The 24633-nt window shown below is 40.6% G+C and overlaps 5 protein-coding genes across 7 annotated transcripts; 3 read left to right on the top strand and 2 right to left on the bottom strand.

Annotated features, from left to right (window-relative positions):
* Positions 1-79: 79 nt before the first annotated feature.
* On the bottom strand, positions 80-4724 carry zbtb33 (zinc finger and BTB domain containing 33). Its single transcript, XM_079499731.1, has 2 exons — positions 4361-4724; positions 80-4015 (listed from the first exon to the last, which is right to left on the bottom strand). Exon 2 carries the CDS (start codon positions 4011-4013, stop codon positions 1923-1925), a length of 2091 nt encoding a protein of 696 aa, XP_079355857.1. The 5' UTR covers positions 4014-4015; positions 4361-4724; the 3' UTR covers positions 80-1922.
* Positions 4725-5763: 1039 nt separating this feature from the next.
* Positions 5764-11507, top strand: nkap (NFKB activating protein). The gene is made up of 8 exons (XM_079511523.1): positions 5764-6350; positions 8506-8586; positions 8889-8950; positions 9045-9131; positions 9274-9316; positions 9730-9927; positions 10397-10546; positions 10972-11507. The coding sequence occupies exons 1-8, from the start codon at positions 5956-5958 to the stop codon at positions 11144-11146; spliced, it is 1191 nt and encodes a 396-aa protein (XP_079367649.1). The 5' UTR covers positions 5764-5955; the 3' UTR covers positions 11147-11507.
* Positions 11508-13331: 1824 nt separating this feature from the next.
* Positions 13332-15921, bottom strand: ndufa1 (NADH:ubiquinone oxidoreductase subunit A1). The gene is made up of 3 exons (XM_079500117.1): positions 15653-15921; positions 14997-15086; positions 13332-13459 (listed from the first exon to the last, which is right to left on the bottom strand). Exons 1-3 carry the CDS (start codon positions 15752-15754, stop codon positions 13439-13441), a joined length of 213 nt encoding a protein of 70 aa, XP_079356243.1. The 5' UTR covers positions 15755-15921; the 3' UTR covers positions 13332-13438.
* Positions 15922-16348: 427 nt separating this feature from the next.
* Positions 16349-21230, top strand: upf3b (UPF3B regulator of nonsense mediated mRNA decay). 3 transcript variants are annotated; one of them, XM_079502237.1, is made up of 11 exons: positions 16349-16592; positions 16954-17060; positions 17156-17262; positions 17639-17737; positions 17908-18018; positions 18127-18170; positions 18270-18458; positions 18557-18708; positions 18791-18870; positions 19836-20077; positions 20170-21230. In XM_079502237.1, the coding sequence occupies exons 1-11, from the start codon at positions 16482-16484 to the stop codon at positions 20317-20319; spliced, it is 1392 nt and encodes a 463-aa protein (XP_079358363.1). In that variant the 5' UTR covers positions 16349-16481; the 3' UTR covers positions 20320-21230. The 3 variants fall into 3 exon arrangements, with proteins under 3 accessions (XP_079358363.1, XP_079358362.1, XP_079358361.1); XM_079502236.1 differs by having other exon boundaries at positions 18791-18877; positions 19843-20077; XM_079502235.1 differs by having other exon boundaries at positions 18791-18877; positions 19837-20077.
* Positions 21231-22285: 1055 nt separating this feature from the next.
* rpl39 (ribosomal protein L39) lies at positions 22286-24521 on the top strand. Its single transcript, XM_079502339.1, has 3 exons — positions 22286-22403; positions 22711-22814; positions 24294-24521. Exons 1-3 carry the CDS (start codon positions 22401-22403, stop codon positions 24340-24342), a joined length of 156 nt encoding a protein of 51 aa, XP_079358465.1. The 5' UTR covers positions 22286-22400; the 3' UTR covers positions 24343-24521.
* Positions 24522-24633: the final 112 nt, after the last annotated feature.

Genomic DNA, 24633 nt, shown 5'->3' with positions numbered 1-24633 from the left:
AGCTACAAGCTCATGTCAATCACAATGTTTTGTGAGATGTAGATTTTTGTATATTTTCAAGAACCCAGTGTCGAATAAGGCTTAAATTACTTATAGTATAAGATAAGATGGAATTTACAAACAGAATATCCATGATCTAAATGGCTTGTCTGTGTGGTAAGGAAGTTACAGGTTAAGTGACTATTCTTAAATATTTTCACTTCAGGCATGCCACTCTACAGAAGCTCTTAAGCCTTATTCATACTTCACATGAAGATGTTGTGCTCCAAAAATAGGTTTACAAGCTAACAGTGTTTCATGATGCGTCATGTTGTGAGCTTATAGATCTGTGGTGTGCAACTTGGAACAAAACAGGCAATACAATTTGCTGACCGGTACAAGAGACTTATGCTATAAAACTGCCAGTTTCAATCCCCTCCACTGCCTCCAGATATCTACACTTGAAGAGAAAGCTCTAGTTTGAGTCATTTGCATTTCTATCAATTGTCATATTAAACCATTTTCATAAGCATACTAACAAGGGAACAGTACATGAAATGTCAACAATGAATAACCACATTTTTAAATGTTTATTTAAGTTTGTCCAACACTAAAGACCTAATAAATAAGTGTAGAAGAAAAACATGGAAGTACAAAAGGGCTTGGAACACAACAATATACATATTCCATAATTTGTTTATTCTAAAGAAAAACTGCAGGATTTTAATGCATAACAGAATGTTAACACTACACTGACAACATACTTTACACAAAAATAATGAAAAAGTCAAATTGTACAAAATAGTCCTCTGCTGCATGAACCGGTGATAAGTGCTCAATCTGTACAAACCGAACAGAATTGTCAAGTTACATTACTCATCACCTTGAGACAATCTCTAAAAACCTAGTGTACAAGAGGCAGCTTTTGGCATTGACGTAAAACCGATTCGACAGAAAATATGGCGAGCATAAAAAGACACAATGTTTTGGGGAAATCTTTTTTGAATGAACTTTGAATGGAATGGGAATACATAGTAAATTTGTGCAAGCATTGGATTTTCCCTGCAACATTAGCCACTATCCCGATATAGGATATCCAACCATATCATAAAGTTAAGTAAAGAAAGAGAAGGAAAAAAAGGCTCAATGATTTCAGCTGGGTACTGGGCAGGCATGATCACAGTTCAGAACAGATACCCATCCAGCACAATTATCTGGTGCAGCTCTTAGGCCCAAACCCAAACATTTGAGCGATGCTCTCAAATACATGGCATAAATCAGAACTCGACCAGTTCAAGAAAAGATTCACTGGCAGAGTTCATATTCTCAGACATGGTAAACTGTGTTACTTCTAGACAAGGTACCTCACTGGATTTTGTTGATAAAAAGCAACAACTGTTGCTGGAAGAATGCCTGAATGTTACTACTTGGAACAGAAAAACCACATTTGCAGACATGTGAATGCAAAGCCTAATCCATACACCGTTGCAGGACAGTGTCACTAGATGGGGGGAAAAATATTTTCAATGTTATTTTTAAACTGTCATGCAACCATGTATAAATTAGGCTTAAAGCGTTGAACATTTTACTATATTCTTGAGCACAGCCATAGTGCTGTGGTTGAGCTTGGACATAAAAATATTTTTTTAAGCCTTTTAGGGCGTGCATTTGCATTTCTTTGTTTTACACTTAATCCTGGTTTTCATTCATGTCTGGAATTCTCCCACTTTTATTGTCCAATATTGAAGATCAAGAACATACATGTAAATGTGTGCATTTCTATAGATTTGCTATAACAGAAATATTGTGAGTAAGTTAATAAAATTACTACATTAAGTAGGAAGATTTCAGGACAACATTCTTCAATAAAACTTCCTTTAAAAAAAAGGAGACTATTACTGAAAAGGCACAGATAAAATGTATAGGTAAGCAAGCAATCTTGCTCAATATGTCTCCGGTATGACAAAGTCAAATTCTGTGGAACCCTGGGGGGGTTGGGGCGGGTTAATTATAGGCCCTGACCGACTCTGTGCAACAGGCTGTGTATGAGCAGCAGACCCAGCAAACATTTCACCCCATGTCAACGGTTTGCTTTCACCGGATGGGTGGATCTCTTGCTCGGAAGGATTTATACAATGCACAGTGCCGTCCTCACCGATGATAGGAATACTCAAATCTTCATTGCTCCACGAGTAGGGCTTCATTTGCAGGGTTCTACAGGGTAGTAGGCGGTACAGGTTGTCACTGCCATCGTCCTTCTCCTTTTTCCCGCTGGGATCTTTGTTGTGCGCCTGTTTACAGTGGGTAGAGAGCACCTGGTAGTTCAAGAACGTTTCGTTGCACAGCAAGCATTGATATCGCTTTTCCCCAGTGTGGTGGATCTCATGCTTAGTTCTATACTCGGCAAGGGCAAAGACTTTGTCGCAGTAGTGACAGGGGTACTTCTTTTCCCATGAGTGAGTGTTGAAGTGGCGCCGGAGACTCGTCAGACATACATAGGGACGTCTACAGATGATGCACACAAAGAAAGTCTTCCCATCCATAATAAGCTCATAGTGATCCTCTGGCTCTGTTTTGGCCTTTTTCTTGCCCATTGGTGAGCCAGTATCACCGGGGGATGGGGGCAATGAAGACCTCTTCCCTTTACCAAGTTTAGAACCGCCCTCTCCTGGGTCTTCCTTCACTGGGACGATATCGTAAGTGTTTTCACCAATGTTGGCGTACACTTTACAACCTGTTGAAATGGAGTCAATTTCTGAGGCCTTATCTAGTGTAATTGTTTTTTTGGCAGCCATAACTGATTTGAGAACATTGCTTTCATCCATCTTCCCTCCAGAAGACACATCTAAAAGCCTCATTTTTAAATCGTTTTTCTGAGCTGCAATGGAAATCTGCTTCTTTTGGACTCCAGTTGTGTGACTAGTGTCACTGTTTTCATTAGGCTGCGAGGTGACAGGGGCCACGGGTGTGACGGGGGGGTCCGGGGTAACCTGGCTGCTTGACCTGGCTGGTGTTGTGGGAGCACTTTCTGAAGAGACTCTGGCAGGGGAAGATGGGACTATGGAGCTTGTGTTTGGAATGCTCAGAGCACTATTTTGATCAGAAATCTTGACGGCAGGGGAAGATGGGACTTTGGAGCTTTTGTCTGGAATGCTCAGAGCACTATTTTGATCAGAGATCTTGACGGCAGGGGAAGATGGGACTATGGAGCTTTTGTCTGGAATGCTCAGAGCACTATTTTGATCAGAAATCTTGACGGCAGGGGAAGATGGGACTATGGAGCTTTTGTCTGGAATGCTCAGAGCACTATTTTGATCAGAAATCTTGACACTTTCGGTTTTCGCAGGGGCTGTGCTTCCTTTGTGCTCTTCCGTAGCTGCATCTTTTGATTCCTGATTTTTTGCCGATGTTGAATGATCATCCGAGTCTAAATCAATGATCTCAGTAGGTGCAGCTCTTTTATTTGCTGCCCTGGTTTGGGCGTCTGTTTTAGAGACAAACATAACATCACCGTCTGAATCATCGTCATCATCATCACCAGCTTTTTTGCGAGTCTGATTGAATTCCTCTGCAGATATCGAATAGGATTCTGTGATCATAGGCATACTTTCTGTGGACGCATCGCTTTTGTTTCCAGTCTCTTTGGACAGACCTGGTAGACCCTTGACTTGAGATAGTGGTACCCCCAAGTTTGCAATGAACTTCACACCCAGCACCTGTCCAGCACTTATGAGTTCCTCAAGCATGTCAGAACGGATGCGGACAAGTTTGGAACTATAAATGTAATTGAGAATCTGCTCGAAGATTTCAGCTCTGATAAAGTTCAACTCAATCACTTGTCCAGCTACAGAGAAAAGCTGGTGGAAGTAAGTGCTTGAGGCAGACAGGACAGCTTTGTGAGCTCTGAATTTCTTGTCCTGAATAATGATGGTGACATCGCAAAATAATCCAATATTTCGTTGTTCATTCAGTTTCTTCAGCACAATTGCTGAATACTGGGTGTCAGTTGCCGATATCAGCTTTAGGCTCGACATGCCTGCAGGTGGAAGAACAATACAATCACTTATTATTCTCGTGCATATGAAAATATGCAATCGATGATCAGCAAACAACGTGAATAAATAGGTAATTAATTCAGTATTTGGGGAAGTGGATCAAACGAACATGATCATTACTTTTCAAAGCAACATTTCAAGTTAGAAAGAAATGTTGAGTTAAATTCCGATTTTAACCGTCTTGATCCATTCATTTTGTTTAGCGCTACCGCACAGGGGAAACAAGGAAGGCTAACGTTAGCCGTTTGTTAATTGAAAAGAAAACCTTATTAAATAAATTGTGCGTGTTCTGTTGTATTCAGATGGGATGTTGTGCAATTACTTACTGGGCGATACTTCCGAGAGCAATATTAATGAACAGTTTTATTTGGTTCTCATTAACAACACACGTTAGTAGTTGGCTGTAGCATCAAGTAGGCCTGCGGAATAGACAAAAACATCAACTTGCTGGGCTAACGTTAGCTTATTAGCAGCCGCCGGGATAGTTTATCTTAGCATTTGGAGTCGGCGATGTGTCTTTATACGCGCGGTGGACAAACGTTTGTCCAAATAAGCAAATAAAAACGGGCCAGTTGCTTTTGATATTACACACTGACCACCCAAAATAAATAAACGCTAACAGCGGCAACAACACACACAATGTAGCTCGAGCGGTTCCGTAGTATCCGTATACACTCCGCAGTACGACAGTGTCGCACTGCCTCCCCAAAATGTCAGATCTACAAACTAACAACGCGCCGCGACGCAGCGGATGTGACGCGTTTTTTAGCTTGTAGATCGGCTCTCTTTTGGGGGACGCGTCGCGCGCGCGACGCTTTGCACTGTATGCTGATATAGCGCGGCAGCTCAGCTCATGCTTGCTTTTTCAATGGAAGGGTGTGAGCGCAGTTTTAGACAAATAATAATAAACAACGACATGCGTTTTTTTAAATCGTTTTACCTGCAGCTGCGGTATTCCTGTCCAGAACAAACCGGTTATAAGTTATAACAGCGACGATTAACACAGCCGACCACACAGACAGACAATACAGAGAGAACGACGCAGTATCTGCATATAACTCGCGGCTGCCTGCCTGACACCAACAATGATTGTCACAATAAACCGCCACTAGGTGGCGCCATCTCGACTGAGTCTGACTGACTGTCACAGTGGATTATTAAAAACATAAACATGAACGCGCGCGTGTGTGTGTGTGTGTGTGTGTGTGTGTGTGTGTGTGTGTGTGTGTGTGTGTGTGTGTGTGTGTGTGTGTGTGTGTGTGTGTGTGTGTGTGTGTGTATGTATGTATGTACGACGTTCTGCTCTTTGGCTTTATAGAAGTGTATATTTGTACGTCTCTAAATGTTTTGATGAATTGAACAAGGTGGACCCTCTTGTAAACAAGTGTAATGCTGTATTGGGTCGTCCACTCACAGGTAACAGTCTTTGTATTGAGTTGTGCTTGAATTGTACTGTAATTATGCAAACTGTTAATACATATTTCAATCAATCAATCAATCAATCAAAACTGAAAATGAATTTAATTACTCATTGTAATAAATAAAACTTGAATGAATGAATGAATGAATGAATGAATATATACTATACACATGCTACAAATACCCCGTCTATATTCAATAATTACATACCGGTAGTTGCACAGTAATGGCGCGGGCAATGCGTTTTATATAATTGGTACGACCCAATTTCTAAGGCTCTGGTACGACCGTGCGAGTGGAACAACATTCGGAACCGATACTGATGCCACACGGTTATAACGGGAGAAGGACACGCGTCGACTTCCTGTTTTGGAAGCTTTCTTGTGGATAATAACATACGCAATGATGGTCATATTGAAATAACAATCAAACAATAATAAATCGCCGTTGTAGGGCTTGTTTTTTTTTTTGTTCTGTAATTTAATAGAAACGCAGTGGAAGCATGCCGACGTCGAATCAGTCCGGTTCTGACGGCGAGCAGCAGAGTCCCAGGCCAAGAAGACGGAGTCGTTCTCGGTCTCGGAGTCGCAGTCGCAGTGGAAGCCACGGACGGGAGAGGTTGTTGTCTCCGGACTATTTTGGTCCAAAGCTCCCGAAGCCCCGCAACAGAGAACGAGAAAGAGAAGAGCGAGACAATCGCCTCCGAGAGGCCAGGACCATCAAGAGGTTCCGCATAGGAAGCCCCCGTCGCAGTCGTTCACGGTCCAGAGAGAGACACGGGGGCAGCACTAGCCACTGGCTGTCCAATGAGTTCCAGAGTTATGGTTCCAGAAATGATTACTATGACCAGGAGAGAGACGATGCTCAACGCCAGAGGCAGGAGGCCTTCATCGCCCGGTACTAATAACGTAACTGTCTTAACTGTAAAATCCTTAGCTTTTTTGGGAGAGTAGAAATGTTCACAAAATACAACGTGCTCTCTCTTTTCTACTGTGGCCTGTACAGTTTCCTTGGTTCTTTTGAAAAGTTCCTAACCCACCCCAATTATGGCACATGCTGCAAAATGTGTCAGCTCAGCAGTCATTACCTGCTATGACAGTTTCCCCACAGAAACCCTTCAGTTTCTTAAACCTCAGACCTGCAAATGATAGACAAAGTTATAATAGTCAGGCATACCCTGCCAGCAGCCAAGGCCAGAACCAATGCTTATAAAGGGATATTTCACTTAAAAAAACGTTTGGGGTTTTTAACATTTAGCGTCCACTCCTCACTAATGTTCATGATAAAATACCCCCCCGCCCCCCCCCCTACTCAGTCTGTGTCTCATAGGAGGGCTGTGGGCAGAGCCATAGAGCTAATGGTGGCTCTCCTACATGGACTTCTATTGGCGAAGAGCATTGCAAAAAGTGACAATGTCCTTGACCGGAAGTTGGCAGATTGCACTGGACTCGGGCAACAGCCCAGCTTTAATGATCTTAAATCCCTTATTTTAGATCTTTTTTTTTTACTATGAAATCGTACGTTTTTTTGTCCGTCCGTCAGTCAGTCAGTGTATCACTCAAAATCCGCATACATGGGGAAAGCCCCATATATGGTGCCCAGGTCTCGTGACATCACGTGACATCATCAGTGATGTAGATCCATGATGTCATAGTAAATGCACCTGCTGTTGCAATTAAGCCCATATATGGAGATCCCTGATGTCATCAATATTGGCCAGCAACTCTACATCTGACCTCAAACCCTTAGATCTCTATATATAGATATATGTCAGAACCTTGATCCTTCCCCATCCATCCTTCCTCTTCGATGTCTCCTTTTTGACTGATACCTGTCCATTCAAACTCTAGACGGGCCTGCCCCAAACCAGCACCCGGCAGCCGGTGAAAACTGGAGTTCTCAACAGGCCCGAAAATTAAGGCCCGGCCCTACCTGGGCCCCATCAAACCCTATACACTCAAGACACTGCCCCCGCTGCCACCCTTAAATCTTCATATATGGAGCTGACCTGTTCTGACATTACATATGTTGATCTGACCTCATCAAACCCTGTGCACTCAAGACACGCTCCATATATGGCCAATACAGAATTCATTCCACATGTTGATCTGACCCCCATGCAAAAGCGCCAACGCTCGCCCAGCAGTCTGCTGTCACCCAGGTGGATATGTTGATCTGACCCGGTGACCCCCCATTCCAAAGTGCCAGCGATCGCCCATTGTCTGCTGTCACCCAGGCGGATGCGTGCATCCGCCTATATCCGCTTCTCGCCCTCATGCGTCTTACTGGTAGTAATAGTACAACATGAACATTACAGAGACTTTAGTTGTCACTGTACAATACTTTAAAACAGTTGTCATGTTGTACACATGCTTAAAATTGCTGATATTTGCACCGGTGTCGTTGAAAACAATGTCCAGCTTGTCACTCTCCAGGCTGCATTAACAGCACTCGAGCACTCAGTTTTCTGCCCCCTCAATGTCATAACTCTGTCTCACTCTATGTCTCTGGCTGTAGGCAGTACAGAAACCAGTGACAGTTAGGCAGATATTTTTTAACCCATTTTGGACTAAAAACGCTTCTAAATCCTGACCTAAGTTTTCTGAAAAACTTCAAATGTTCATATAGCAGCATCAAAAAATATACATTTTTGAATACTGTACAGAACCCCAAGAGGGTTCCCGTCCAGAAGGGTTAGAACACCAAAAGGGGTTCCTGCCCAGAATGGGTTGATAAAAATAATAACAATATATATATTAGATTTTTATTATCGTGAGAATGATGGCTTCCATTATATTGCAACTTTTCAGGAATAGAAAGCCTGCAGTTTCAATTAGCCTGGATTCCCCATCGATGATGTCACTGGTGGACTTTCGGAACTGCCCACAGCCCTCCCATGAGACACAGGCCGAGTAGAATTTGTTTTGGGGGGCATTTTATCATATTAGTGATATGAAGGTAGGTTGAAAAGTAGTGAAGTGGTCCTTGAATGTACATTTTGTTCATCTCTAAGTTTTTGTCGGAAGAGGTGTTTAATTTGTATCTTTTACAGGCGTCTGCAAGAGAGGGAGAGGATCGGTGAAGTAGGTTGCCCTGAAGTTTGGGGATACTCGCCAAGAGTAAAGGAACCAGAGTAAGTTGAGCTATTCTATACACGTTAAAAGTATATATACTTGTATGGAATTAAACAAGCTCAAAATTACATTTTACCATTTTAACACACACACACACGGGTTGTTGCTGGCTGCAATGCTATTTGGCTGAGTGGTCGGCTAGAGGCAAAAAGTGTCTGGTTGCCTAGAGACGAGGCAGCCAATCAGAAAGATAAGTTGCCACTACCATAAATTGCAACTACCAGCCTGCTTCGCAGCTGGTAAAAATATTTACATCCATATTTTTCTTGAAGTCTTTCAATTCATTCTGTCAATCCCCAAGCTCTGATGAATTCACGCCAGTAGAAGAGGATGCAAAAAACAGCAGCTCAGATTCAAGTTCAGGTTTGCTCGACTATGCATACTTTGAGTATTGTAAATGACAGTTATTGTTAGATTTTTCTGTGTGAATTTGAAACAACTTCTCTGCCATTTGCAGAAGATAAGAAAAAGAAGAGAAAGAAGAAGAAATCCAAGAAGAAGAAACACAAGAAGCACTCGGAGGAGAGCGAGTCAGATTCAGAGGGTTAGAAAATGTTTCCACCAGTTTCCAACTTGTGAGACTGTTAAAGTCCCTTATTTGTTGTTTTTTTGGTGTGATTTTCGATAAAACAAACATGCAACAATGATTGGTTTCTAATGCAAATTCCCGTATTGCTACTTTTCAGAGGAAGAAGTCAAGAAGAAGAAAAAGAAGAAGAAGAGCAAGAAGTAAGCTTACACACAACTTCCCTCACATGGCCACCAGGAGCATGATGCCTAACAGAGTTATTCCTGATCTCCACACTCACACGGTTCAGGAGCATTATGCCTAACCAAACTTCTCAATTTCAAAGTAATCTCTGAAGACAGATTCTGCTAACAGCAGAATCTGTCAGCACCACTGCTCTAAATGTATAGTGTTGTTGTTAGTAGGAATAAACACAGAAGCACCTGGGAGGAAGTGGACTAAGAAAGAGGAGGACCCGCCAAACCGAGTTCCTGTCTCTGCACAAAAAGGAGGTGGTGCCTCCAGAGGCAAATGTTAAATCAGGAACATGATGCCTAACCAAACTTCTCATCAACTTCACACTCGCATGGTTCAGAAGCACGATGAATAACCAAGCTTCTCATTATCTACACAGATCCAAGAAGTCCAAGAAAAAGAAGGCAAAAAAGAACCGTAAGGCTTCCAGTGACTCGAGCAGTGAGCATTCCGGGGAGGAGGATGAAGAGGAGGATGCTAATGCGGTGATGTGGGTGGAGAGGACCTGCATGGATGAGCACCTGGTGGGCCCAGAGGCCCCACTTATCCAAATGTCTCAAGATGACAAACCTCTGGAGTGAGTACATTTGTGATAATGCCCACTTAATGAACTGAACTTGTTGCTACAGTTCACAAGCACATGCTATAGTTGTTCATAAACCTATTCTCTCATGAGCGTGGCTTCATTTAAAACATTTCTTCCTCCTGACATGCATACACAATTACACATGGTATACAAGCATTTTCTAAACCAGCGTTCTTTAGATTTACTTGCTGCAAGGTGCTTTCTAACAATCATAGTCATTATTACTAGAGTAACTACTAGTAGAGTAATCCACATGAAAAATACATTTGTTTAAGATTCAACTAGCTGCTGGCCAATAAAACATTAGTTTCACCTTTGCGCCTCAGCCCTTGCACACAGCAGACAGACGGCTGTGCTGAAACTTGTAGGGTCAATGCTTCTCAGTACGTTAACATAACGTAATAATTATTCAATATAATAAGACTCACATGTTTGACATGCACTTTTTATCCTTCTACAGCTTTGGTCACGCTCTGCTACCAGGTGAAGGTGCGGCTATGGCAGAATATGTTAAAGCAGGCAAACGTATTCCAAGAAGAGGAGAGATTGGGCTGACCAGCGATGAGATTGCAAACTTTGAGAAGTCTGGCTTTGTCATGAGTGGTAGCAGGTACATGAATGTTTTAATGGGGGAATAAAATAATTACTATACACACATGTATTAATAAACATTTAACTACCTTTTATAATAATGGTATTCTAATGAATGCGCTAAAAAAAAATAACATTATTTAAAGACAGAAGAGGAATCAAAGCAGCATGATCAAATAAACAACTATTAAAATAACAACATATAATACACTGTATATTTCCTCATTTGCATTAATTACTAAAATTGGATTATCTACTTATAGAAAGTGTCTTTATACTTGGCAACATTTTGCCCTGAACACTGGTTGCGAGTTTAGATTTTCTCGTCGTCATTTAATGTTCATGTATAGTAACTGTGGCACAGTGATTGGTAGATGTGGTACCTACCAACTTAATCAATTATAAATCAGTAACAAATTGGTGCGATTGTGTGCAATTCCTCAGACATCGTCGTATGGAAGCTGTGCGTCTGAGAAAGGAAAACCAGATCTACAGTGCAGATGAAAAGCGAGCCCTTGCATCCTTTAACCAGGAGGAAAGAAGGAAGAGGGAGAGCAAGATCCTTTCCAGTTTCAGAGAAATGGTGTACAGGAAAACCAAAGGCAAGGAAGAGAAATGAAGCTCCACTCTCCCCTGTCCCTGCACTTATCTTATTCACTTTGTTTTATTTTAGGCATTATGTTCAATGTCTAATCTGTATTTTGGACAGTGAAAGACAAAACAGGTTTTTGTGTAATGTATTATATATACATATACATTGCAAATTCAAAGCTCCTTTGTATAATTGCAACAAGTAGTGTACAGTATGTACTGTAGGCTCTTTTGTCTTTTGTATATTTTTTTCAATTTATTATATGCAATTTGGTTTGAACTCAAGTCAGCCAATTCAATTGAGCAAATATTTCCTGTATGAAGTTTCCATGTGAGAAGCTGAACAGAACTTACAGAAGGGTTAATAAATGTGTTAATCAAATGGCTTATTTACTTGACATTGTTACCTTTCTGCCAAGTGCATTATACTATAAAACCTAACTATTCTTAGTTATAATATCTGGAATTTACAGTATGTGGCGGGAGGAGGAAAGGTTATTAGTTAAAAAAAGAGAAGAATTAAAAGCAATAAAAGGCTATTTTGAACAGGTGGGTTTTTTTAAGGGTGGTTTTGAAGGTAGGGAGGGAGTGTCTGATGTTTGGGGAGTGCATTCCAGAGGAAGGGGGGCAGCAACAGAGAAAGCCCTGTCGCCCCAGGTTTGGAGCCAGTTCTTAGACCTCCAGGAGGCCTGTGTCACTGGACCTGAGGGAACGAAACGGGACATGCTGCTTGATGAGCTCAGAGGTATTGGGAGCGAGCCAGGCTGTGCAGTGCCATATGCGGTGCAAAAGTGGATTCTTTGTTTGACGGGCAGCCAGTGGAGGTCGTGGAAGACTGGTGTGATATGGTCAAAACTGCAATAACCTATTGCAGTTTGAGGACTTTGGAGGTGATGGAGGCCATGGAGTTAGTATGATTTTGCAGTAAGCATATTGATCTCACCTGTAAAAACATGTTGCATGTATTTCTTCCAAGACCCACTTGTAGGTTTCAGCCTCTTTTACCTGCCTCCTTTGACCAGATGTAGAAACCAAGGTACATTACTTGCCTACTATTCACAAGGTGTAATTGTCTCCACCAGTAAGTATGTTGGACAGTACACATACAGATTTTCTCCAAACATTACGCAAATTGGTACTGTTGGTAGTCTCTCTAGAGCCATTCAACGAAACGGGTCTTTCAGATTTTTCAGACTAATATTGGCTTCCAAAGTTCGCACGAGTGCTCAGTTTCAAACATGCCGCAAATCTTGAACACATTGTGTGATTTCCGTGAAATTGTGCACGCACATTCCCACTAAGCAGAGGAAGAAATACCACTGGAACATTTGCAAGGCAGCCTCATGGTGGCCGATTAGTGTTTTCACCTCTAACTGCATGCATCTGTGTGAAACTTTGTATGCACACTCCCTAGAGGCCAAGGAAAAACCTTTGTCTGGAATTTTTCACATCTGCTCTTTATAGCACCACCAGGAGGTCGACATATGTAAAACACATTTTCTAATATTACTCCTTCAGATTTTATCCAAATTTCATGCCTATAGGTACACATACTCTCCATAGTCATGTGATCAAGACGGGTTTGTTTGATTTCTCAATCCATCCTGATTGGCTTCTAAAGTTCAGGAGTAGCCCGCTTTGTACTCGTTTTGTACAAATCGCCACAACTCAACGCAGCGTCCGATTGCGGTGAAACTGCATGCATATTCCCACTAGGCTGAGGAAGAAATGCCACTTGACGGTTTTCAAATCAGCGTCATAGCAACAGGCCAAATCACGTCACACACACACCAATCTGAGAATCCCATCGTCAAATATTCGGGAAAACAGCGGCCCCTGTTCCTCAATGTGTTAGTTGACGCGAGGCAACAGTCTGTCTTGAGAGATTACACACACAAACATACTCCTAAACATTTTGCCAAACATCACACTCCTATCCTCCTGGTGGAGACCTGTGCCCAGAAGGGCACTTTTTTAGTTATGTGATATCAAGGGCATTTCAGACCTTAAGGAGCAGTTCACCCAAAAAAGGACTTACTTTCGAAGCCTTGAATTAAGAGATTTGTTTGTCGTCAATGTGATGACTGGCAGAGTCTCTGGTAGGAGACTTGCAGTCTCCAACCATTCAAATTATTGGTTTAGGAATACTAAAATGGAACCATATACAAAAGGATGGGTGCCACTTGCCAGGGGTGAGAAACTTGAAACAGATGTAGTTAAACATAATTTATTTCTGTAATATACAACAAAGAACTTTAGTCTGACGAGTCTTGTAATTGTGGATGTAGTCTGACGAGTCTTGTAATTGTGGATGTAGCTCTTAGTGGATATTCTCAAGTCCCTGTTGAAGAGAAGAGAAAAGGTGATCACAACATGACCCATTAGCCACTCAGAATTGCACAGACCAAGTGGACCCTTGAGTAGATTGTTTCATACTTTCTGTGCACATTTGATTCTGTTTGAGGTGCTTGCATTCCTTGCAAACACAAGCCCCCTGAGATGTTTTTTGAGAAAATGCTTAGTATTTGCTCCCAACATCACATCTTTCCTTGCGGGAGCTCTATACTGTTTCACCAGGCAGGAGAGCTGAGAAAAACATAGCTTTACTGAAACGATCTACAGATTCATGTCAGAAAATAAACCATGTTCAATCTTTTACACTACTGCTAGATTAAAACTATTTTCAGATTACATGTACAGTGACTAACAGCATGTGCAAATAGGGGAATGCAAATAAACGCACTGGCAGGCACCAACCAAAATCACATGAAGTGACGTAAAAATACCTTTGCTTCCTTCACCTTTAGTTTAGAGTAAAGGCTCATACATAGTCTGGATTTTCGGTGGCGAGGTGACCACCGAACTACAACATGACGTCACGAGCCGTGGTGAAGAGCAAACCACCGCCCCAGCCCTTCTCTGTTTTTACTCACCACCGCTCAACGTTATTTCAGCTCCGGTGGTCACCTCACCACCGGAGGTCACCTCACCACCGGAGGTCACCTCACCACCGAAAATCCAGACTGAATGAGCCTTAAGCCGCAAGCAACTCTTAGATGCAATATTGCAATACCAACACCATTGACAGCTGATACATCAAAACAGAAAAGTCTTGTTTTATATCAATAACTTCTGAGGTGATAAGTGTTGGAAGCACTCGTTTTCAATAACAACGTCCTGCTGCCTCCTGCATTATGTGGCAGCGGTGGCCGAACGGATTGCGGAACGGTCTTGATACCGGAAGGTCGCCAGTTCGAATCAGCGGTCCGACACGTTAAAATTACCACCGCTGAAGTGTCCTTGAACAAGGCATTGAACCACTACGATGAAATGTTCTATGAGCAGGGCCTGGCTGGAAACAAGTTCTTGAGCTTAGCCCAGATACCCTGGGTAAATATAGTAATCATTTCATTTCATGTGCAATTTCGAAATGGGTGGTATGGTGGTTGAGTGATTTCCAAACTCCAACACATAATATCAAAAATAATCACCTGCAAGGAATTTATTTACAGAAAGTAGCTCATAACATGTCTAATATGGTGCATTTTTATGAAACAAAAACATGGCAGATACAAAGATTGAATACAATCAGATCAGACTTTTATGTTTGGATGTATGGCCTGTCAAGGGTTTGTATTGCAACTCTAGATGCCAGATATTAAAAATGGCATGTAAGAGTTGCTTGCGGCTACTTTACCATCAATATAGAATTTAGGCATTCTTCATCCAGAGCGATTTACAGTAAGCAAGCACAGCACAAGGTAACTGAAGTTTAATGAACAGGGGTGTACAATCATTCTAAGGTAAATGAAAATGTGTGTACCGTCGCTCACACATGTTACAGTTAATTTTCCTTAGTGATGTATTTTATGGTGTACCTTAGACTGATGGTATGTACCAGTTCCAGACACCCGCTTGTCTCTCTCCATCAAGTACCACTGCCAGGGAAGTCGCGCGATTCTCTTTTCCTAAGAACAAAAAGCAGAAAATACTATTGAAATAATGAAGTACGTAGCTTGAGTAATCAAAAAATATTATCAGGCCATCCACTTAATGTATAAATTATGGTCCTTGAATCCTTAGTAAACGGTGTCACAAACATGCTAAAAAAAATACAGATACAAAGTTAACATTGATTGATTGATTGATGTATTAACAGTTTGCATAATTACAGTACATTTCAAGTACAACTCAATACAAAAACTGTTAACAGTGAGTGGACGACACCATAAAGCATTACACTTGTTTACAATAGGGCCCACCATTTTCAATTCATCAAAACATTTAGAGACGTACGAATATATACACAAACTATATAGTAAAAAATAAATCATCATAGGAGGTAATGCAGCGTGCTGCATTAGCTCTGGTCCATAGCCTCAAAAAGGGCATTATGCTATGGACCAGCGCTAGTGCTGCATTAGCTCTGGTCCATAGCTAGCTCTAATGTCAATGTAAATGCAACGCATTATGGACCAGAGCTAGTGCTGCATGTGATCTTTTCGGCCAGCGACACCCATCCTTCTGTTCTCACCTTCCCCCCGTTGGTGAGCTTGTGGATCTGTGCCGTTGCGATGCCAGGAATGATCAGACACGCCGTCATGATGCCGAACACGGGCAATATTTCATACCACATATTGCCAGCGTTTATGGAGAAGACGCATGCAAACGCAACGTGTGTCTGTGCGCCCCGGAGGAGGCTTTATTTTGATCGCCAACACAAACGTCCCGAATCTGAGTTGAGGTTGTTGACGGTCAAAGAGGTTCCAACTTCCTGTGACGCTCACTGCTTGACTTCCGGGGGACGCGTTGTCTCGAACACAGCGCCACCTCCCGGCGCCATCCCGGTTTTAGTTCAGTGATGTGACAAGGTTTCTAAATAAATTCTACATTTCTAACTTAGAATTGTTTTGTGTTTAACATGCACAAAACACATGGAAAAATAAATAAATAATCATGTATACATTTATTCTGTAGTTTTACCGCCACTTTATATCCTATAAAATATAAAACATTCCCATTTCAGTTGTTGTTGTTGTTGTTATTATTATTATTATTATTATTATTATTATTATTATTATTATTATTATTATTATTATTATTATTATTATTATTATTATTATTATTATTATTATTATTATTATTATTATTATTATTATTATTATTATTATTATTAAGACAGCTTGTTGAACGAAACCGTAAACAAAACGCCTGCTGTCTCCGAGGCTACGGAAACCGTGATACCAGACAGGAAGTAGAATAGACTGAACTAGCTGACTTTGCTAACTTGCTAAAAAGTAAACAGACGTCACACTCTGGAATGGAAACACATTTTAATCGGGCAACAAAATAGCTTTGCTACAATGAAGGAAGACAAGGAAAACACTCGTCCCAAAGAGAGAAAAATGGAAATAAAATGTGAAGATGGAGAAAAGCTGGAAAAGCCAAAGGAAAGGAGGGAGGCCATGACAAAGGTAGCTTTAGAACTCGCTAGCCTACCTAGCTAGTTAACATTAGCTAATAATGAATGTAGTTCAGTGAACGTCATAGCATTACACAGGATTATAAATATGACTGTCTGGTTAAACCAGACAGTCATATTTAAAACCAGACTGGTTTATTTGTCACTCACTGTTATTGTATGATTTGGTATCTGAGCTAAAGGATCATAACTAGCTCTGGACCATAGCCTTACTGCTCTTGACGGAATTAGAGCTATGGACCAGAGCTAGATCATAACATGTTTTTTTTCTAGCCCTGAAACATGACTGTCGTAAAAGTACGAGCGTCATGTGAACCATGGCTAGGTTTTTCCCTAATTCTATCTGTTGACAGATCGTGATAAGACGTCTACCACCCAGTCTGACCAAGGAGGAACTGGAGGAACAGTTACAACCGCTTCCAGAAACGGACTATTTAGAATTCTTTTCTAATGACACCAGGTGAAAAATATTACTAAATTGTATTACCAACTCTTTGGTGGTCTTTTGCTAAATTGTACTTATCCCAGACTTGTTTTTTCATTATTTTTCTATAGCCTTTCCCCCCACCTCTTTGCACGAGCATACATTAATTTCAAAAATCCAGAGGATATTCTCTTGTTCCGAGATCGTTTTGATGGATATGTTTTCATTGATAGTAGAGGTATGTACAATACATTGCAATATCTTTAAATCATAATCAGAATTATTTTTTATTGCCAGGTATGTTTGCAAATAGGAGGATTCTTTTTTCACAGTAGGGTTGGCACATTTCACTGAAGGAACACGGTGGAAACTTTACATTATTTGCACAATTAAAGCTTCCGCATATGCATTCCAATTTTACTAAATATTGATTGAACACACTATTACTAGTACAGAGGTACAGTTATACAATCATTCTAAAAGGAGAACACAAAAATCCCTGAAGGCTTTTTTTATGGTGGTCCTATGTATTATAAGAATTACAAGAAATCACCAATACTGAACAAGAAGTCATAAATGCTAGGTGTTATCTAATGTGTTATTTCTCTGTACAGGACAGGAATATACTGCCATTGTGGAGTTTGCACCGTTTCAAAAGATTTCCAAGAAAAGAAGCAAAAAAAGGGATGCCAAATGTGGAACGATAGAGGAAGGTATATAATTAAACATGCATTTTATTCTGTAATTTAATAATGCTTATTTCTATAGTCAGTGGCTTGTTCATCAACTGCTCACAGGGCTGTATCAAAACACCTATAAAACTTGCTCTTAACATGAATAATTTATTTATTGTCTTTATTTATTTTTTTGGTATTACTATTAGACTCTGACTACAAGAAGTTCTTGGAAATTTATAATGGTGATGATGAAAAATTTACATCTACACCTGAGACTCTATTGGAAGAAATTGAGGCAAAGTCTAAGGAACTTGGAGGTAGGAAACGTGCATTATTTTGATTTTAGTATTGCTCAGTGTGAGAGAGCCCTGTTAGTAAAGTTGCACTTTTCAAATACTAGTAAATCCCTTTCTACCCACATTAAGCTAAAAGAACGACTCCTCTCCTGGACTTCTTGAAGAACAAGCAGGTAAGTGTGTACTGTAGTGATAGTGTTTTGTTTATAGACGTTTGTCAGAGCACGATGGTAGTTGACATGATTATCTTGACATGCTCTTACCGTGTTCAGAGAATGAGGGAGGAAAAGAAAGAGGAGAGAAGAAGACGAGAGCTGGAGCGCAAGCGTCAACGAGACGAAGAGCGTCGTAAGTGGAGGGAGGAAGATAGGAGGAAGCGCAAAGATGCAGAGAAGGGGAAGAAAGGTGAGAAGCCCTTGGAAAAAGAGAAGGAACATGCAAAAGAGGAACCAAAAATCAAGGTGTGTACGGCAAAAGAGTGTCTGAGATTTTGGGCAAAACGGTATGTCTTGGTATAATTATTATTCAAATATGATTGTCTTTGATTGCTGCTGACTAGCTTCTGAGGAAACCAGACAGAGTGGATGATGTTGTGTCAGAGAAACCGAAAGAGAAATCCAAGAAACCAGAAAAACCCATGAAAGAAGCATTGGGGAGTGCTGACCTGAAGAAGCGTCAGAATAGTGAAAACAAGGATGATCGTGTCCGAAAGTGAGTTGGCATAAGTTCATTATTTTCACTCAATTCTTTAAAAAAGTGATATGAATAAATCATGTTCATATCTCATTTACAGGCCAGATGATGAGGGGCGTAAGGACTTCCGTGATCGGGAAGCCAGTCATCGAGACAGGGAGCGCGAACGTGACCGGGATATAGTTAGGTAAAGTTGGCTTAAGTTGTGGCAAATCTGCAAAAAAATGCTTACCACTAGCTTTCTTCACAGATGTGTTCTGTGTTCATAAAGGTGTCTACTATCACAGAAAAAAATGTTCCAACCCAACTCCCTTGGGAAACTTACAGCTGACAGCTGCTGAAAGTTGGGGTACCATTATCAACCAATATAAGGCAAAAAATTCCAAATTTCATTATACTTTAAGTAGCATGTGACATGTCAAACTAGGGGGTTTTCATGATGCTGAATCCATTCCAAGCATTAGTGTTGCACGAAAAACACTCCTTGGGCTAAATTCAGCCATAGCCACTTGCCAAAATGTGCTGATCACATTGACGGATATGGGCATTTTTAGGCAAAGGAGTGTTTTTTGTGCAAAACTAATGCTTGCAATGGATTATAATAATAATAATAATAATAAAACTATTTATATAGCACTTTTTTAAACAAAGTTACAAAGTGCTTTGAACAGTCAGACAACAATACAGAATACATCACAGGTGCAAAAGAAATAACCGTAGAACATGCAAAATAACAAACACAGATACAAATCAGGGAGATTCAAAGGCTATTCTATAAAAATGGGTCTTTAGGAGGGTTTTAAAATGTGTTAGAGACTGGGTTAGTCTTAGCTCCTCTGGTAGGCTATTCCAGAGCCTTGGGGCCTTAACCACAAAAGCCCGATCCCCTTTAGTTCAGCATCATGAAAACCCCCTAGTTTGACATGTCACATGCTACTTAAAGTATAATGAAATTTGGATTTTTTTTGCCTTATATTGGTACCCCAACTTTCAGCAGCTGTCACAAAGTTTCCCAAGGGAGTTGGGTTGGAACACATTTTTCTGTGATAGTAGACACCTTTATGAACACATCTGTGAAGAAAGCTAGTGGTAAGCATTTATTTTCCAGATTTGCCATAACTTAAGCTAATTTTCCCTTATTAATAGGGAGAGGCGTCAGAAGGAGAAGGAGCGTATCCGACGTCAGGACGAAGATCGCCGCAGACGGCGAGACCGCCACGATGGTGAGAACACCTACAGGAAGCGTGAGGAGGAGGTGAAGAAGGAGCGCGTGTGGGAGAAGAGAAAGGCAGAGAATGCAGGAGACTCTCATGCTGAGAGGCCAGAGAAGCCTGCGAAAGACACCCGAAAGGAAGACAGTGCTAAAAGAGATCGGTTAAGAAACAAGGTAATGTCTTTAAGTTTTCACACCTTATCACATGGTATTTTCTTCTAATTATTTTTTCTTAATCTAAGAATCTTGTTTTCCTTGTGCATCAGGATCGACCTACCATTCAGCTGTACCAGCCAGGTGCTAGAAGCCGCAATCGAGTTACAGGTGGTGGTGATGGAGTTGGAGATGACTCCCATGGTGCAGATAGGAAGCCTGATATTGAGCCCAAGAAAGCACATGACAAGGGAGATGATTGATCCAATTTCAGCAAAAACGGCATGCTGATTCAGGTGAGGGGAGCTTGCAAGTCCCTCAGAAGGATCTGGGCACCACAGACAGAGCCATGTGACGTGGAACTCGAGTGGGGCTGCATTTTAGAGCTCCCAGTCTCAGTCAATGCTACGATGGTGGTACCTCTTAGTGCCTGAATGTGACCCTCTTCAGTTTCATTTGAAAATTAAGGGTATCCTTTTACATGTTTTAAGAGTTTGGCCTTAGGGTTCAGGCCAAAACTTTCTTGGACCACATGAACTCAAAGTGACCTTACTACAGTAAAGTTTCTGCTGGAAAGAGTTGCTAATATTTAATTGGGCATTTGGCTTATTAGGTTCAGGCACAACACTCTTTAGAACTAAAAAAAAATAACTTTCCATGAGACTTCTACACTTAGCTTTCCTGTGAATCTAAATGAGCATTGTAAAGCAAATCACAAGTTCCTTGCTGTATGCATTTACATGTTATGTAGACATTTTCATTATAGTTTTTGCTTTTTGTTTACAATTGGAAATTGAATTGGTTCCTAATTAGCTTTGTTTCCTACACAAATATATCTACACATTTACAGTTAAATTGTAATTTTAGAAGCACTGCTGTATTTGAATTTAGTTTATCTGCTTTTTTTCACCATAAGCGGGAGGGAGTCTGTTACACCCATACAGTCATTGAGGAGAAATAGCCATTTTTGACTACATTGAAATGTAAGCCATGCTCTTATTCCAGCCTGCATGCAACCTTTAACTGATGTTATCAACCTGTGGCCTTCCTCTTTCTAATTAAAGATGCCTCCTTTTAAGACATGAATCTATGATGCACTGAACTGAATAAAGCATGAAAACATCTCTACCAATGATTCTAACAGAGTGAGAAATAAAGGCTTTATTGTGGTGTACATGTCTTTGTTTTGTTTTTATTATTATCTTGTATCCCAGATAATATGTCCATGAAGTGATTTGGTATTTTTTTTTTAAACGTTTTTTGACCATGCTGCATTTATATTGTTTGCCATGTTCTCAAATAGATGAGACGGATGTTCTCAAATTGACTGTTAAATTCATACTAACAGTATAAATTCAAATGTTTATATACCTACCGTATATTAAGATGTTTTGAGTGTTTTTATGCAAAACTAATGCTTGGAATGGATTCAGCATCATGAAAACCCCCTAGTTTGATATGTCACATGCTACTTAAAGCATAAGGAAATTTAGAAAATATTGCCTTATAATAGGATGTCAATGGTGGCCATACTGTACAAGCCATTTTCAACACTTTCCCCTCAGACAATTCCAGGCAACCTTTTTTCTGTTATTCAGGATATATTGAAGATGCGAAATCAGCTGAGTTCGTTTTTTTGCAATTAGTTAGAGGTTGATCCTGTATGTTCCATAGATTTCCTGTACTACTATGAAATAGCCTGGTGATGTGAGGTGCACCAAAACACAAACCCCACAGCCCACATATACATGTTAGGTGTGAGAGGTCAGCATTGACATACAAATGAAGAGGCTTGCACACTGACAAATGATACTACATTTATATAGATACTACCTTTATATTTACAAAAAGGTGGCATAGGTGCAGAAGTGAACCAAGAGTGGAAGTTTTGGTCCTATGCTATATCTTTTTTTGTTTTTGTTTTTTTACAGTCTATGGTCATAAAGACCATAGTCTATGGTCAAAAGTGAGTTTTTTGTGGACTATTTTTTCACACCTGTAGAAATACACAACTTCTGTCAGTGTGCCATGGTTGAGTAGAAGTCAATTAAAAACATTTCTATTTAATTTAAATTGAATTAATTAATTTAATATTTCATTAAAACAGATTTTCGACGCCCATCATGGTGTTTCAGAGACTCAGTCAGTCAATCATTAAAGTAAAAACAGTAGTCAGTTCACACCATTTAAACGGATCCACTTGGTGTCGCTGTTATTTGCAAGGATCTTCCTTGGTTATTTGGATCACGCTGATTGGACAACACGGGATACATCAATTCACTACCGGTTCCCTTCCTTCTTTCTCTTCGACCACCGCCATAGTGGGGAAAGCACTGTGGACAAAATGGTAAATACAAATCTTCAAACATCCATCTAATAGACATGGATAAAAAATGCATCGACACATTAGTTGCATATTAAAATGTACTCCATTGCCTGGAAAACGTATATTGTTCGAAAAAAATTACGACATCAATAGATATCGTATATTTTCGCAGTAGTGCTGCTAGCCGGTACCCACTCGCATGTCAACCTTCGTCTTACGATACCTGCTCAGCTCGAGCTCATTGACCACTTTCCTATTTGTCCAATTAATACCTGTATACATCAGAGTGCAGTAAATGTGATGCTGAATAACCCTTTCTTGTTTACAGTCGTCCCACAAGACTTTCAGGATCAAACGCTTTCTCGCCAAGAAGCAGAAGCAAAACAGGCCTATCCCGCAGTGGATCAGAATGAAGACGGGCAACAAGATCAGGTTAGTCGTCTATTCAGAGTATTGGTTTTGATGGTTCTGCACAATTAGCTTTAAGGAAGCCCTTCACATAGTTGATTTCGCCACGGTCATCAGCTTAGCCTTATTTTTCTTGCAAACAGCCTCACGACAAACAACTTAGCCTAGCCTCCAAACATAGCATTATCAGCAGGCGTTCTTTGGGATGCCAGTTAATTATTTTCATACTTCTATATAACACATGTTAAGCATACGTTTTATATAAAACATGCATTCACCTGATGCTCATGCAAGCCTAGCTAATGCAAGCCTACCCTAGCCATGTAGCCTACTAGCCTAGCACTCCAGGGCACTACATTTGTTAAGGATGGAATGGCAGGTCAACACAATGGAGAAATACTAGGGGTTATGACTGGAGGACCACTGATCTGTTGTATGCTTAAGATAAACCTGTGCCAACCCAATGTGGGTTCACTTGGAAGTGCTTGCCTACTTCCCATCATTATAATGGTTTTGAATGACTGGTTGTATGGGTGAGCCATATGATTTCCATCTCATGGCATTATTATTGGAAGAATTGTGTAAAGCAGGTCTGCAATTGCGGTACTTCAGTTCTGTGGAGTATTGTCATTAATCCTGCTGAGAGCGTCATTCAGCTACAGAATACACTACTCCTGATCACACCAGTGATGAGGATGCTCTGTTGCTGTGACATCAGTTAAAACCTAGCTCATTTAGCACACTACAATTTATCTCATCAGTGAATGGTTTACTGTGCCCAGGTTCCATTTAGGCATGCTTCAGTGCTAAGTTAATGAGTAAAAGTTGGCTTGGCCTGCATTATTAAATCTGTGGTTTTTGCTTCCTCGTGAACATGACTGGTTCAGATTGCTGGTATTGGTGCCCAACACTGTCACATGAAGTTGTTCATATTAACTACATTTTTAAAAGAATATCCCTATAAGATACATGTGGCAATTAAATGAGCGGTAAACGTATGGTAAATCAGACTAAATTAACCACTAAAGTGTTCAGCAATGGCACATGGCGTCTTCAGCAATGGCATATTTATTCATTTGTTTTTTAATTGGGTCAGCAGCAACATTATAAAGACAAACTGGTGCATATATTTACCTTTTTTGTATTTTTTTATGCCAAATTGTTTAATCTATCAGTGTAATTATAGGAACCAGGGCTCCAATGATTATTTTTCTACCTCCCTGAAACATAATGCAGGCCTTGCTATTCAATCTTTATCAAGTTTGGTGTCTGTTGCAGTACTGAGACATGAGTTTCATATATGTGCCCTCTTGGTATTTGATGGATTACAGTAAGCATGTCCCCATGTGTCTGCAATTCCAGTGACAATATATAAGCATAAGTCAATTAAATCATGGAGCATGTTGGCATTTACTTAAATAATCCTGAGTAATGCTTGTGATCTTGTTTAGGTTTAACTCCTCCCTAGATTTTACTGACACGATTTTCCACATTGCTTCTAAGGTACAACTCCAAGAGGAGACACTGGAGGAGGACAAAGCTTGGCCTGTAAGCACATGGCTCATTGGAACCTCCAGCATCCCCTTCCAGCATGTAACATCTGCCAGTACCACCACCTGCTTGGCCCGGACCTGGAGAAGAAGCCATACCATCTGAAGCCTGTCTTTTTTTGTACAGATAACTCTGGTTATATTTGTTTGACAATAAATCCTTTGATGAAACCAGAAATTTGACTGAGTTTGAGTGTAATGACTGCTGTGGCACACAAGGGTGGATGGGGGGGGCATATGTAACACAAAATGGGGTTGTGCTAATGTTGACAAGAATTGCAGAAAGATTGTTC

The sequence above is a fragment of the Electrona antarctica genome (assembly GCF_951216825.1).
Source record: "Electrona antarctica genome assembly, chromosome: 1".
Classification (NCBI taxonomy): domain Eukaryota; kingdom Metazoa; phylum Chordata; class Actinopteri; order Myctophiformes; family Myctophidae; genus Electrona; species Electrona antarctica.
Note: the sequence above shows the minus strand (reverse complement) of the source record. Positions and strands in the feature narration are given on the sequence as shown.